General features: G+C 35.0%; 1 protein-coding gene across 1 annotated transcript; it reads right to left on the bottom strand.

Moving 5' to 3' along the window:
- Positions 10042-16073, bottom strand: LOC109712859 (probable linoleate 9S-lipoxygenase 4). The gene is made up of 8 exons (XM_020236647.1): positions 15784-16073; positions 14739-14985; positions 14174-14512; positions 13994-14079; positions 13654-13761; positions 12668-12975; positions 11931-12194; positions 10042-11077 (listed from the first exon to the last, which is right to left on the bottom strand). The coding sequence occupies exons 2-8, from the start codon at positions 14965-14967 to the stop codon at positions 10309-10311; spliced, it is 2103 nt and encodes a 700-aa protein (XP_020092236.1). The 5' UTR covers positions 14968-14985; positions 15784-16073; the 3' UTR covers positions 10042-10308.

Raw genomic sequence — 16743 nt, 5'->3', positions numbered from 1 at the left:
TGTTTTAATTTTTCATTTTTAGCCTACGATCTGTCGTGCTGGTTCATCTTTCTTCTTTCTCTGACCAATCACCATCGTTGTTGTCGGCTCCATTAGATATGATCTGTATTATTATATGTCACATCCCAATAGTCCTACATCGAATAATATGAGAGAGTCTGACGGATTTATAAGTGACGGATATACTAGTAATAATAACTGGGGTTAAATATTTTGGGCCGGTAGTTTGGGTCTAACATGTTATTATTACTGACGGGTCGGATCGTTACATTATAAATATTTAAAAATTAATTTTGTAATTTTTTTGCATCACTTATCTTTAAAATGAATAATCTCACAATTACGACGGAAAATAAAAATCTCATAAAAAATAATAGTAAAGACTTAAATTTTAGATCAGAATTCCTAAATAGTGACAAAATTTTTTTAAAGAATTTTACTAGATTTGGATTGTTTTATACCGGTAAACTTACAAATCTATCACATCGGTCATTAAAATTATTAATTTTGAGACTTTTGAACTAATCAAATAGTGTCTATAAAATATGGAAATTTTATTAGTAATTACTTTTAACAGCATAGTTTATGTCTAACGTGATCGAACGATGATTCAGATATTTCATTATTAAAAATAATTTGATATTATGGAGATCTCTATGCTACCAAAATTATACAAGCCAGATGGCACACAAACACACACACACACACACATATATATAGTTGAGCTCTTGTGCTTTTAAAAGCATAGGAGCTACCGACCGTCATAAACGTAAGTGGCAAAGGGCTTGGTGGTTAGTATTCGAGGTCTCAAATTTGAATCCTAGTTGATTCACATTTTTAGCTAAATTTTTTTCTAAAAAAAATAAACGAAACATGTAGCATGCTACCTCTTTCTCTCTCTCTATAAAAAAAAAACCACAAGAGCTCAACATGCTTATATATAGCTAGGCTGGTATATTATTAGTAGCACGGAGGCCTCCATGTTATAAAGTTGTTTTCAATGTTGCGACTTCCAAATGACGATCAACTCCGTTAGACTTGATCTACACTATTAAAAATATTTGAAAACTAAATTTCATAATTTTTCAGAATCATTTAATCCAAGCAATATATTTAAAAATATTAAAATTTTTATAGAGACAACACATAAAAATTAAATTTTATAAAAATATATTTATAATTTACTATATTTGTAAGGTTCTGTATGCATTTAACCCTACGAAGAATAAAAGTTCACGTCCCAGTGCCATTCTATATTGCTACAATCGGTGGACAATTCCTTAATCTTGTCACAATTGTGTACTTTTTTGTATACAATTTCTAAAGTAAATATTCGATAAATCTAGGTGGGTATCTGAAATTTTTTGTATATAATTTAACGAGATATTAAGAAAAAAGCTGCTGAAAAGATAAAAACAAAACCACAGAGGGGCAAATTGATACACTTTAAACCACAGGGTACTAAAGTGAAAAAGTGCGAAACCACAGGGGGGTTTTTGAAGTTTTCCCTTACAATTACATAAAAATTTAGCGTAACTTGCACATAATGTTGTTGTTAGAAAAATACTCTCTATTCTTTTAGTAAAATTTTCTTTTAAATAATTTTAAATAAAAACTATTTAACTTCTGTGTTTAAAAAATTGCATGCAAGAATCAACAAGTAAATATTATAGAGAAGAAAAGATTAAAATGAGGCCTGTAGAAACAACAAAGAAACTGTAGGAAGAAAAGGTTATTTTCAGGTAAAGAGAATCCTTTCATCTCACCCTCTCCACTCCTATATAAAAAAGTAAAAATAAAAGGAAAAGTTTCCGGGTAGTTTGAACCTGTGCTAGGGGTGTAAACGAGCCAAACACGAATTGACTCGTTAAAATATCGAGCCAAAAAATTCAGTTCGTATTCGGCTCGTTTTAAGAGCCGAACTCATGGCTTTACGAGTGGCAACCACGAAAATAAGTTAATAAGGATTAGCGTGAATATATATAAAAATAAATTTATAATATCTTATGTTCATTAGACTTATGATCTAAAGTTGATAATTCAATATGTCTTTTATATATTTCTAGCTCGCATTTATATTTTTATTTTGTAAAAAGTTGATTAAATAATAAAATAATATTATATATAATTATTTATTTATATCATAAAATATAATTAAATAAATTATATAAATATAAAATATATGCATTCGAGCGCGAACACATTGAGCTGACCCCACTTGTGTGTTCGGCTCTTTTATTAAATGAGCCGAAAATTCAGTTCGTGTTCAGGCATTGTTATTAAACGGCGATTCGAGCTCGAGCTTATTTCGACCGAACAGGAGCTGGCGGACAGCGAGTTAGATTGCCACCCCTAACCTGTGCACAGGTCACTGCCATGACCAGGCTCGTGTCGGTATTGTCAAAGTATTATCTCATTGCATTGCAAGACAACTAATTTGATAATGATGAGTATATGAGAAGCATACTAGTCTTAGTCTTTCAAGATTGGACTAATATTTACATATAGAACTTAGTACGGCAATTCCAAGTAAGTCATTAAGTCCATAGGATTGTGCTGTTCGAAAAGTCACGGAGTAAAATAAGTTTTAAATACTAAAATCAAAATGAATATGCTAGTTTGGTCTAATTATGAAACACATAGTTCTCAGAACTGATTTTGGTTTGAAATTGATTTTGGTTAAAAGCTGGTGAAGGCGTTTGTTGGTTTGCATAAAAGCGATTTTTTGAAATAATTTCCTTAATAGTTGTTTAACAAAAATATTTTGTATTTGCATAACTATTAATATTTTATAAAGTTTATATTAAATGTAATTTAAAATTTAAATTAAAATCTGAATTTGAATTAAATTCAAAATTTGTAAATTAAATTTGCTACAAAATTTAAAATTTTATATTTTAATTTAAAATAAATTTGAAAATTAAAAATCTAAATTTGAAATTTAAAATTTAAAATTTAAAATTTAAATTTAAATTTAAATTTAATTTTAAATTTAAATTTAAAAACTAAAAAAATTAAAAATTATATTTTATAAAATTTGAATTTTAAAATTTAAAATTTATATTTTGTAAAATTTGAATTTTAAAAATTTAAAATTTGTAATTTGAAGATTAAAACTTGTAATTTAAAATTTAAAATTTTTTAAATTTTAAAATTTAAAATCTAAATTATAAATATTTAAATTTTATCTTAAATTTTAAATTTGAACATTGAAATTTTGAATTTTAAAATTTAAAATGTGAGATTTGAAATTTAAATTTAATATTCAAAATTTAAAATTTAAAATCTAAATTTTAGAATTTTAAATTTGAAAAGTTGAAATTTAAAAATTCAAATATGAATTTAAAATTTAAAAATTAGAATTAAATTTAAATTTAAACTTTGAATCTAAAATTAAAATAAAAATTTGAAGTTTGAGTTTAAAATCAGAATCAAATTTATGAAGCAACTTTTTTCTGATTCTGGAGCCTTCAAAATCAGTTTTCTGATTGTAAAAAGAAGAATCAGATTTTTCAATATTTGTTGTCAAACACTCTAACTAAGTCCAAAATTATTCTTGGACTCAGAATCACTTTTCAAAAACAGGACCAAACACCCGCTAATATTAACACTTATTTGGTCCCACTCCTCACGACTTGGAGTGCTTCCTACTACATAAATCCTGACTCATTCCTACAATTTAGACCCTATTTAGAGAGGCAAATGCAAATAATAGCAACAAATAACCAAATAATGTATTTTGGTTCATTATTTTTTACGAAGGCGAACATAATATTTATTCATTAATTGCAACTTCGATTGCAGTACTTGCAGCTTAGATGTACGTAGTTTATAAGTGCATTTGCACCTACAAAATGATCAATTAACTTGCTTTGTTACATGCGGTTGGAAACTGCATTTATAAATTTTATCAGTTTATATTTAAAAAGATAAGATTAACTTAATATATAAGAGAAAAATACATTTTTATTTACATGGTGATTAAATAGGTAAGCTTACTTTTAATCTGAAATTAGTTTCTTCAATTGCTGTCATGGAGCTAAGAATAATAAATTTGAATGTAATTCCATTTGTTGTAATTAAGCAAAAATGTTGAGCAGAGATTGTTACTTAATAAAGGACTACTTCCATAAGTTGAAGTCACAATGTACGTTGCAGCTACTGAACTTTGAGAGAATTAGATTAAGTCAAGGCAACACGTATGTTAAGGCCGAGTAGCTCCTGAGTGTTAATAAAATCTTGGTATCCGATGNCAAACAACTAATTTGATAATGATGGAGTATATGAGAAGCAACTACTAGTCTTTAGTTTTCAATATTGGACTAATACTTACATATAGAAACTTAGGTACGGATTCCCAAGTAAGGTCCATTAAAGTCCATAGGATGTTGGGCTGTCCGAAAAGTCCACGGAGTAAAATAGAGTTTTAAATTACTAAAATCAAATGAAATGCTCGTTTGGCCTATATTCTGAAAAAATAATTTCTACAGAACTGATTTTGATTTGAAAAATTGATGTTGGTTAAAAGCTGTAGAGCGTTTGGTTGAGTTTAGATAAAAGCGATTTTTTTGAAGTAATTTTTTAAAGTTGTTTAACAAAAATATTTTGATATTTGCATATATTAATATTTTTACTAAATTTTATATTAAAATAATTTAAAATTTAAATTAAAAATCTGAATTTGAATTAAAATTCAAAATTTTAAATTTCAAATTTGTACAAAATTTAAAATTTTATATTTTAATTTAAAAATAAATTTGAAAATTAAAAATCTAAATTTGAAATTTGAAATTTAAAATTTAAAATTTAAATTTAAATTTAATTTTAAATTTAAATTTAAAAATTTAAAAATTTAAAAATTATATTTTATAAAATTTGAATTTTAAAATTTAAAATTTATATTTTGTAAAATTTGAATTTTAAAAATTTAAAATTTGTAATTTGAATATTAAAACTTGTAATTTAAAATTCAAAATTTTTTAAATTTTAAAATTTAAAATTTAAGATAAAATTTAAAAATTTAAAATTTACATTTTATAAAATTTGAATTTTAAAAATTTAAAATTTGTAATTTGAAGATTAAAACTTGTAATTTAAAATTTAAAATTTTTTAAATTTTAAAATTTAAAATCTAAATTATAAATATTTAAATTTTATCTTAAATTTTAAATTTGAACATTGAAATTTTGAATTTTAAAATTTAAAATGTGAGATTTGAAATTTAAATTTAATATTCAAAATTTAAAATTTAAAATCTAAATTTTAGAATTTTAAATTTGAAAAGTTGAAATTTAAAAATTCAAATATGAATTTAAAATTTAAAAATTAGAATTAAATTTAAATTTAAACTTTGAATCTAAAATTAAAATAAAAATTTGAAGTTTGAGTTTAAAATCAGAATCAGATTTATGAAGCAACTTTTTTCTGTTTCTGATTCTGGAGCCTTCAAAATCAGTTTTCTGATTGTAAAAAGAAGAATCAGATTTTTCAATATTTGTTGTCAAACACTCAAACTAAGTCCAAAATTATTCTTGGACTCAGAATCACTTTTCAAAAACAGGACCAAACACCCGCTAATATTAACACTTATTTGGTCCCACTCCTCACGACTTGGAGTGCTTCCTACTACATAAATCCTGACTCATTCCTATAATTTAGACCCTATTTAGAGAGGCAAATGCAAATAATAGCAACAAATAACCAAATAATGTATTTTGGTTCATTATTTTTTACGAAGGCGAACATAATATTTATTCATTAATTGCAACTTCGATTGCAGTACTTGTAGCTTAGATGTACGTAGTTTATAAGTGCATTTGCACCTACAAAATGATCAATTAACTTGCTTTGTTACATGCGGTTGGAAACTGCATTTATAAATTTTATCAGTTTATATTTAAAAAGATAAGATTAACTTAATAAATAAGAGAAAAATACATTTTTATTTACATGGTGATTAAATAGGTAAGCTTACTTTTAATCTGAAATTAGTTTCGTCAATTGCTGTCATGGAGCTAAGAATAATAAATTTGAATGTAATTCCATTTGTTGTAATTAAGCAAAAATGTTGAGCAGAGATTGTTACTTAATAAAGGACTACTTCCATAAGTTGAAGTCACAATGTTGGCTACTGAACTTGAGAGAATTAGATTAAGTCAAGGCAACACGTATGTTAAGGCCGAGTAGCTCCGACAGATAAAACCAGATTGCAAAAGAGTGTTAATAAAATCTTGGTATCCGATGGATTATAATATCAAAATTCTAGTTCTGGAGAGAAGTTAGTGTAGTGTGTGGAATGCACCAAGGCCGAGAGGGTTCTAACTTAGTGGGGTAGAATATTGTGTTCATAAAGTGTCCAGTTTGGAAGAATCGATAAGTGGGGAAGTGTCGTTCAGCAAATTGGTTGTTGGAAAATCAGTGTGACATGGGATGTAAAGGCCGTGGGTGGCTCTAGTCTTGAGATTGATATTATTGTGAATATCGAAGTTCTCGTGGTGAAGTAGTTTGTTAGATGTGATTCGAAATTGATAATCGACTTCAGTTCGGAATTTCGACTTGTCGACAGTTTCGCGGTGCGACCAAATTGAAAAATAAAAATTGTAAAGAAAAAATGAATGTTTGTGGTGGGTAGCGGAGGGTTCGGACCGACAGGCCCGAGCCCATAACCCACCACTGACGTTCGCCGGGGGGTACGGCCCCCACGGTATGGATCAGATCCGAAACCCGTTAAGAATTTCCTTTGCCATTTTTGCCCTAGAGGCGACATATTGAAGTTGGTTGTACTCTCTTAACATTGTGTTCTCTTTTTCATTCGATAGTGAAGTTCTCGTCTCTCTCGCCCGTGGTTTTTTCCTGCAATAGATTTTTCACATAAATCTGTGTATTCTTCTATTTCTGTTTGTGGTTTGTTTATTTTGTATTCGCCATTTTCGTTTCCGTTTGTGCACTTGTCGTAACATAGTTGAGCATCGACAAGGGCATCGATGGCTTGAGTAGGGAGTTTGTTATGTGCTGATTGATTGGGCTCAACCGTCACATCCTAGTGTGCCATTTTTGGAAGGTATTTCAGTTGACAAAGTTATGCAGTTGTGAAGTTTAGACACTCCATCATGTGTGCCATTGCGAATGGGTCAATAGAGGTAATTTCCTAGCAATGACCTATGTCGTGATGAAGATATTGGTACCGCATATACGGACTAGAAGCATACCATTAGTAGAGTACCTTTGTACCCCCATGGTGCCAAAGAAGGGGGTGAGGAGGGTAGAACACTTGTGAAGTAGTCCCAACTTCTCCAATGGTGTCAGATCGTTAGTGCTAACCATTAATCCCAAAAGCTCGTGCTGTTAGAAATATGCAACCAATTCACTTAAAGCGTATAGATACAGCGCCCGCGGATCTCAATTGTGACTCGGTCCACTCAGCCTCACGCCACTTCGAACATGACTCGATCTACCTAGCCTCGCGCCATTTCGAACATGACTCGGCCCAACTCGGTCTCCTGCCACAAGGCAGGATGCTAGCCCATTTACAGCATGCGGGAATTGAACCCGTGACCTTTGGCTTTTATACCACTTATTAGATCGTTGGGGCTAACCATTAATCCCAAAATCTCGAGCTGTTAGAAATACGCAACCAATTCACTTAAAATGTACAGGTATAGCGCCCACGGATCTCAATTGTGACTCGGCCCACCTAGCCTCACACAACTTCGAACATGACTCGGCCTACCCAGCTTCACGCCATTTTGAATGTGACTCGGCTCAACCTGGCCTCCCGTCACAGGGCAGGATGCTGGCCTAAGGACTAATGGTGTGTGGTAACTATGAAGCTCATTAGGCAAGAATGATCGATGATAAGATCCATAAGTGAGCCTTAGGGTTGAACAGAGGGTGTGAGCAATCGGGCTTGGTTGGGTAACGAAGGTACCAAGCGGCTAGTGGAACAGATTGACCTTGAATCAGTAAAGTAGCTTATGATGAGGTGAATTAGGGGCCTAAACGCGACAAAGGAAATGGTCATGTAGACGGCCGATGATTCAGTGTGGGCATGTTGTCTTTACTCGCCAAAAGTAATAGTGCTCTCGAGACGCGCACGCGAAACAAAAGGCACAAATGTGCAGAGAGTTGACTTCCAAAGTGTCTCACTAAGTCATTGGGTTTGAGATTTGTGCTAGCTTGCTACTTACACTTGGGTAGTTCGATTAGGTAATGTATTTGGACCAAGCGAGTAGGCTGCATAAACAAGATGTTGAATGGTATGGTCGTGAGCGTTGTAAGGCGCTAGAGATAATGCTGTTGGAAGGACTTTTATTCGAGAGATCCCTTCAAAGCGTGCGGTGTCGCGGAGTCTTGACTTGAGCACTTTTGATATACAGGCCAAGTCGGGAGAGTGAGACAGTCAGCTATAATCAAATAAGACTTTTAAGTTGGGGAGAATTTGCGATAGCAATGTGTCTTGCTTGGAGGGCAACGAGGCATTCGACTGAATAGCACTCCTAAGGAGGGTTCGTCTGGTGAGACAGAATGAATTCGATCGGCTTTTGGCCTATCTCTATGGTAGGGTTGTTCATTGGGAACTTGTGGAGTCCGACAAGGAATTTGATGTAAGGCATAGCCCTAAACAGTGAGGCTCGCAGAGGAGCATGTTTGGTTAAAATGCTTAAGTTGGTATTCCGTTACTAAGTTTTGAAGCATCCTTGTACTAGGAAGTTGAGAAGGCTACCTAGATGTACGATACTTGGGCGTCTTACAGGGATTTTCAAGGAGAAAAATCTGACCCCGTGACAACGTGCATGGCGATACTGCGTCCATCAGAGCCGAGTCTCCAACCGGCTAGTTCAAGCCTTGGTCACAAACCAATATTTTTCCTGTAATCAAGCATCTATATGCAGTCATTAATACGAATGCAATAATTCAAACAATCAATTGGCTCTACTTTAGGTTAAAAAAGAAAAAAAGATAAAAAAAGGGCCTCTTCGAATACATAAATTGGATCTGGATTTGGCCCATGAAGTGCCCAGTGATCGACTATACATGATTGGGATGAGCAGTGTTCAGAAAATTAGAACACTTTGATACATGTGAGCCTGAAAAGATCGCAAGGCTAGTATTTGACCCAAAACATGTTGTATTAAAGAGGATGAGGTGAGAGAGTGATGTTACAGTAAGCAAAGGATTTACCAGCAGCTTGATGGCACTGGACTGTTGTGAGAAAAGAAATCGGAATTACTAATCTTACCTATTGTAAGTTTGTAACCCCTAATGTCAGTAAGAATAAATCATATACAAATAGAGTGTTTCATAAAGAAGTATCTATTGTGCCTAAAATTTGATAAGAAATTCAAAGCAAAATAAAAAGCTCCAATTTGATACTTGTACTCCTACCGCAGAGAGTTTGTTGAAGATATTTTCATAATGATTACTACTTAGATGATACTTTATCCAATAACACTTACACACTACAAAAAAGTTAATATTTAAGAACACTTTTTTCAATATTTAACAATGCTTAAAAGCATTTCAAAATAGTTTATCGTTATATTTAAAAGTATCGATAAATAAAGAGTCGTCACATATATACCGGTGCTTGTACCAAGTGTCGGTAAAATATATTCCGAAATCCTAAAGCTTTAAAGCGTCAACAAATTAAAAATAACAATGAAGTTTATCATTCGATAAATTAGTTTGATATAATTGACAATTTCACACAATACAATGATGCTTTCTAAAGCGTTAGTAATTGCTATATTGTAGGAATGTTTGGAGACACGTCCTTAAACGTCGTCTAAAAAGTGCCCTTAGTCCTTAAACGTCGTCTAAAAAGTGCCCTAGATTTTTTTTATAGTGATGCTCATGCATGTTGATGATTTGCATTAAAAACTGGAAAAACAATGATCAGTATGGTTCTCTACAAATCACACCACGGTATAATTAAGGTCGACTCTCATCTAATTAGTATCTAGTTAGCGATTAATGAATTTAGCATACAAATCCTTCCAAGCATTCTTAAAGGCCAAAAAAAAGAAAAAAAAGAAAAAAAAGGAAGCTAAGCAATCTCCTACTATAAGCTTAAGAGCTAGCATATATTTATGCTAAAGCAAATATAAGTAACTCAATTCTTACACATCCTTAATATATAACTCAAGAACCTTGTTATTATCAAACAAATGGCCTTCAACTACCACTAACAACTCATCTCTCCTCCCAATTAACTAGCTAGAACGCATACACTCAACTCTCACTAGCTACACTTATTATTGCACCGAGCCATGCATGCATGCATGCATGCATGTTACTACTGATTCATCATCATATCGAGATGCTGTTGGGGATGCCCTTTCCGGTGAGCCCGCCGACGCCGGTCACGTCGGACGTGTTTGGGTACAGCAGCGTGTACGGCATCTTCACCGGCCCGTTCCGGTTCTTCAGGCTGGGGTCGGCGTTCATCCGCGCGATCCGGTTCTCGATCGCCACCAGCCGGTCCCCGAACCGCTTGAAGGCGTCGAGCGCGCGCTGCTCCGCCGTCCACTCCGGCGTGTCCCGCTGGCCGAGGTAGATCTCGTCGGACGAGTGCCGCGACAGCACCTCGATGAGCGAGATCCCGAGGATGGTCTGGAACTGGCTGGTGATGGTCCGGATGAACGCCTTCTCCGGGTCCTTGGCGAGCTCCGCGTACTCGGGGGTGCCCGGCTCGGGCATGGGGCGGCGGCTGACGGTGGGGCGGTTCGGGAGGTAGCCCGCGTAGGGGTACTGGCCGAAGTTGACGGCGGCGTGGAGCGCGGAGGCGACCCAGATGATGGTGGTGCAGGTTTTCGTGAGCTCCTTAAGTGTCTGCATTTTCGGCCACCAAGTTTCGTCCTTGAGGTCGCTGTGGCCGGCCTCGCGGACCTCGGTCCACCAGCCCTGCAGCTCGGCGTCGGCCTGGACGGCGGCGTCGGTCGGGTAGTAGAGGGAGCAGTACTCGTTCACCCACGCGTCGATCGCCCACCAGATCGCCAGGCCGTCGGCGGCGTACGGGTAGTCCTTGATCACCAGCCGGACCTTGTACGGGCTCGACGGGTCCTCCACCGCCATCCCTCTGAAAAACAGAATCCAAGTTCAGCAGGTCTATTTATTTACTATCAACTTACATTTTGAATGCGGGGGATGCTAGTGCTTCCTGCAGCCAATTTTACTTAGCAAATGATTAAAAATTAAAAAAAATAAAATTTATAGAGCGAGTTTACTCTGTGTGTGTGTGTTTTTTTCTTGATGATCTGTGCCGTTAGACTTAATCTATACTATTTGAAGTATCTAGAAGTGAGATTTTATAATTTTTTCGATTTCATTTGGCTTGTGATTGAATGTTCTAAAATGAAAAATTATAAATAAAAATTTCATAAAAAGTGATGAAGAAAATTTTGAATTTTATATCGGAGATAATTATCTTAGATAAATATTCTATCAAAATTTCACCTAATTTGAGTATTTTTATACCGTTGAACTTACAAGTATCCCATATTGACTATTAAAATAATTAATTTTTGAGACCTTTTCGATCAATAAATAATATTATCGAAAAATCGATCATAAAACTTAGTTTATAAATACTTCAAATAGCATAGATCAAAGTATAACGAAGCAGATCTTCTATTAGCAGCATATCCTAGAGAAAATACTGATAGCACGGAGGTCCCCTGCTTTTAGAAGCATAGCACTCTCAATCAAATTTCTAAATTATAAATTTTACAATTATAAAATATTTCATCGACTAATAGAAGAGTATTTCAAACGGACAATGATTACTATATATACACACACACACGTGTGTGTGTGTGTGTGTGTGCGTTAAAAATAATTAAAAAATTATCATCAAGGACGTTAAATCACACACACCCTTACGTAGAGTAGTAAATTAATATTTTCAGTTCGATCCAGTTAGTTATTGTTACCTCTTGACGAGGTCGTCCGGGAGGGCCTGCTCGGTGAGGTTCCAGTTCTTGTAGGCGACGGAGGACATCTCAAGGGCATACTTGCCGGGGAAGACAGTGGTCTCGAAGATGCCGCCGGCGTTGATGAGGGTCTGGCGGGCGAGGGCGTTGATGTTCATGGTGTCGCGGTAGTGCGGGCTCAGCAGCTTGTGCACCGGGTGCGTCACGCTCAGCTGCCGGTTCGTCGCGATTGCGAACGGCTCGATCACCGCATGCGTGTTCAGCCTGCACGTCGAGACACGCGGAACCGTTACTCTCAGCCTGATTCTCGAAAGAGCTAATCAGCGACTCTGGCTCACGTGAAGGACGCACTAATCTCAGTTTCTGTAATTCACGTCAGTTCTTAAGTGGAAGAGTAGTACTACGAATTCGGCGGATCCTCCAATCAGACGATGTTTTTAATTCGGAGTACTTCTTCAGTGAGCTAAATTCGGAACATTAAAGAGTGTTACTGTTGTTACATACACCGACTTGTAGACTAGCTAGACTTGCGGACTTCGAAATAAGATTGAAGTATTCTAAAAGTTTGATGCCGCGATGCGACAGATCAAAACTCGAGCACTTAATTCAGAAACTAATGGTGCAATTTGCGCATATATGGATGGTTAATTATAAAATAGAACACCAAACAAGTATATATTGTGAGGATATATATATATATATATATATATATATATATATATATAATATGAACATACCAGTGGCTAATGAGTTGGTGATAACCAGAGTCATTAACAGCAGCATAAGCCTTGGCCAGCTGCCAAACTGATCCCTCAACACCTCTGTCTGCCGGAGTGAAGACTTTGCTGACAGCACCATGTTTGTCCCCATCAGGGTGGGGTAAGCTGAGCTCAATTGCAAGTGGCTTCAGGGTGCCATCACTCTTGAGGAACAGGAGAGTCCTGGTAGCATATATGAACATGTGGCCAAGTGAGTTGATCCTGTTTAGGTAGGGCATGAATGCATCATGGTGGTCCAGAATGAAGAGCCTGTTGCTCCTTAATGCCTGCAGCAGGTTATTGTTACATATTTCAGAAAAACCATTCGCGTTGTGTAGCGGCTTGTAATCGAAAAGATCGATCTGAGAAGAAACGGTAATGAAACAAAAAAAAAATAAAAAAATAAAAAAAATCTATTTTAGGTTTTATTTGGATGCATCAAAATTCTCCAGAATTTTACAGAAAAAGGGGGTTTTGTTTGAATATCCCAACTAACTAGCTAGGAAGATCCTCTCTTTGTAGTTTTCTTGGGAGTTCTCTCTTTCAATTAAGAAATAATGAAGGAAGTGGGTTTTTCACCTAAGTTTATAAAAAAATCAAAAAAAAAAAAAGCTAGAACATCATTTTTTTCTTGTTTTGTTCTTATTTTAATTGTAGCATTGCATGCACGGGTCTAATATTTTTTATCTAGACATCGACAGTTCCTAATGCAAATGACAAAACACTTGATGGTCGATACCTGAGGTCGCAAGTTTGAAGCCTAATTGTTTTATGTTTGCAGCTAAGTTCATTTATGAAAAAATGAACGAAAATTGTAAGAATGCTACCTTTCTCTCAAGAAATATACCATGAAACTCAAAATATCCATTTAACAAAAAATGACCAGAGAATAATCATAACACAGCTAACATGCATATATAATGTGTAATGTATGTACTAAAAGCAAACCAAACATGCATATGTACCTGATCCACTTTTAGTCCTTCAAGGTTCTTCTGAATGTGAGCTGCTGTTATTGTGCTAGTTTGGTTACCATACACTTTAGGATCAAGCTTACTAGCTGGAGGGAATTCCTACATATGAATAAGAACACTTTTTAGTCCCAAATTAAACCACACTTATCTATAACTAACAACATTTATATGGAGAGTAATTAAACGAACGATACGCATTACGAAAAAACATGCAGATTGAATAAGAATTCATAGCGTAGACACAGAAATTTACGTGATTTGGCGACTTGTCTAATTCCACAAGAAAATAATATAATAGTGGGTCACATGATGCGCCGGATCCTAGATTTACCTGGAGGCGCCTTATGACGACAGGGTTCACTCCTGCGAGCATTTCGCGCGCGAACTCTTCGTCGGTTCTCCACGCAAACTTATCCTCTGATCATTGGCATAACCGTCAAATGTTTAGTACATGCGAAGAAAAATCGTTTATCTATCAAAATCCATTTGGTCTTAACGAGCACTAAGTTACCTTTGATGACCTGGGGCAAGGGAAGCTTAAGGAAGTGCTCGCCGTCGGAGCGGAACAGCTCCTTGATCATCTCGAAGGGGATTTGCTTGCGAACCTCCTCGAGCTCCGGGGAGTTCGGGAGTTTTATACCGCCTTCGTAGAGGTTCAAGATGTCTTGAAAAGAATCGAATTCCATTGGCGTCATGTCGAAGATGGTGTGGAGTGTCGGGAGGATAGCCTGCGTCACGGATTTGAGTGCATATCCGAGGAAGTCCGACATCTTTAGGTGCCCGAATTTCTCATCGCGGGGGACGTAGATGTCTAGGCTCAGCTGCGGGAGCCTGCTTTCGGATTTCGGATCTGCATGATGGTTGATGCTTACGAAATGAGATCGATTGCGCTCATCATTATAAATAATCCAATTCAAAGTACAAGAAACGAAAGCCTCTTTTATCACGGTCACATCAGTATCAATGAATTTGGTCAAATTCAGTCGGTCAGTCACTAAATAATGATCGGTTTGAACAAATCTATTCAATAAATCTATCTGTCAATATCAAAATCAGCTCACGAGAAATAGGTGTACCGGTTTTTGTAGGATGGCGGCCAGTGCGGCAGCGACGGGGGTAGGGATGCTCTCGGGAGCCACCAAGTATAGGGCGCATATGATTTGCACCCTTGTCGGGGTCCCCGAGATCGTTGTAGACGTCGTAGTCGTAGACGCGGTCGTGCTCCTTGAGCGGTCCCGGCGCGACGTTGGCGCCTTTGAGGTTGAGCAGTTCTTGTTGCCGGTATGGCCGCAGCGGCTCCGGCATTTTGCTTGGCAAGTATGTCTGCATCAAGATTGAGATTTAGGCTACTTAGCAGGAACTACAATTTGAAATGTGTCAAAAAAAAGATCAAAATGCCAAACAGTATAGATGAAGAACAAATGTAGTAAGAACAAAATGTTATCCGTTTCGTTCAATTTGAATTTTATTTGAATTAAAATTGAAGTTCTTAACTAAAAATAATTTGATTAAAATTTAAAATTTAAAATTTAAAATTAAATTCTAGAGTTCCAATTTAAATAAAAATAAATTTTAAATTTTACATTTAAATATAAAGTCATAAATTTGAATTTAAAAAATTTTATGTTAAATTTTAATTTACAAATAAAATTCAAAATGTGATCATAATTTTAATTCAAATTTAAAGTCAAATTAAACTTTAAAAATAAATTTAAGTATTAAAGTTAAGGCCAAATATAATCTTTTAGATAAGCTCTCCACTTTCGGTGACTTCCGAATTTTTTTAGTCGAAATAAAAAAAGTGAGATTTAGTTATAACTCACTTTATCAGTTTACTTTCGTAAAGTGACTTTCATATCCACTTTCGTAAACTAAACAATTGATAAAACGTCACTTTCTAAAAGTACCACTTTCGATGTTACATTTTCGGCGAACCAAACATGCCCATATAATTAATTTTCACATACTTATCATATTTATCATTGATGTGAGTACGAGTGTTAAGTATTACTGGTTTATATTCGTTTACTATCAAAACGATCTTTTAGGTAACACACAGGAGAACCATTCAAGGTTTTTTCGTTCAGATATTCTGACAGTTTTAGTTCTCCCACCAAATACATCATTTGTGAAGAAGACGCGGTCCTGCTTGTGCTTATCGGCCGGGTAGACCCAGGAGTTGCAGACGAAGTGGATGCGGCCGCGGCCGGGGACGCCTTCGATGGTGAGGGTCTTGAGGTAGAACTCCGAGTGATGGTTGTTCTTGACGATCACCGCGCCGGGGATGCCCTGACTGTCGTCCCAGTCGAACGTCACCTTGAACTTCGACTCCCCCGCCGATATCGACGTCAGTGTCGTCACCCACTCCTCCAGAAACGCCGGCTTCCCTACCTTCCCCTTATTATCGTTATCTATACGTCACATCAGAATACGTCAGCTTAATGTGTTGACATATATGATATCTATACAATCGAAAACACCACGCAAAATTAACAAATATTGAAGCGTTTTCGGCACATAATATTAATTTGATCATGTGAGATTTTGAGTTAATAGGGAGTTGGTCCACCTTGCTAGGAAAATTGTGCTTTTGATCTTCAAATTTTGGTGGCACATGTTATTTTAGTTTCTAAGTTTAATTTATTATAATTTTTACTAAAGTTTAATTAAGTTGACTAAATGATGCTATATATGTTCCGATATTATAATAATATAATAGTATTTTAGCCACTAGAGAGATATAACTACTATGTCGCATTATTTTCACATCACTACATAAAATATGCATATCTAAGTAACTAAATTGGACTCTAAGATTTAGTTATAATAATTCAAAATTTTGAAAATAAAAAATGTATAATTTAATTTAAAATTAATTAAATGCAGCTACACTATAACAGAATTAGATTATAGGGACACATATTTGGGATACTTTTAAGTAAGTGTCCCATTTATGCTAAAACTTAAAAAAATATCTACTAATGCCTAAATATAAAGCCCAATCCAACCAAAAATAAAAGATTACTCTACTCAACCCACCACACCCAGTCCATTTGGCCCGATTACAAACAGAAAAGAAAA

Source organism: Ananas comosus, linkage group 1 (genome assembly GCF_001540865.1).
Source record: "Ananas comosus cultivar F153 linkage group 1, ASM154086v1, whole genome shotgun sequence".
Taxonomy (NCBI): Eukaryota; Viridiplantae; Streptophyta; class Magnoliopsida; order Poales; family Bromeliaceae; genus Ananas; species Ananas comosus.
The sequence above is the reverse complement of the archived record's forward strand: the minus strand, read 5'-3'. Positions and strand labels throughout refer to the sequence as shown.

Excerpts from the sequence above, each read along its gene's own strand:
- LOC109712859 (XM_020236647.1), bottom strand. The coding sequence starts at position 14,967 with ATGCCGGAGCCGCTGCGGCCATACCGGCAACAAGAACTGCTCAACCTC. Across the intron at positions 14,513-14,738 it reads CCGCCATCCTACAAAAACCG|ATCCGAAATCCGAAAGCAGG; the intron begins GTACACCTATTT and ends ACCATCATGCAG. Across the intron at positions 12,195-12,667 it reads CACCAACTCATTAGCCACTG|GCTGAACACGCATGCGGTGA; the intron begins GTATGTTCATAT and ends CTCGACGTGCAG.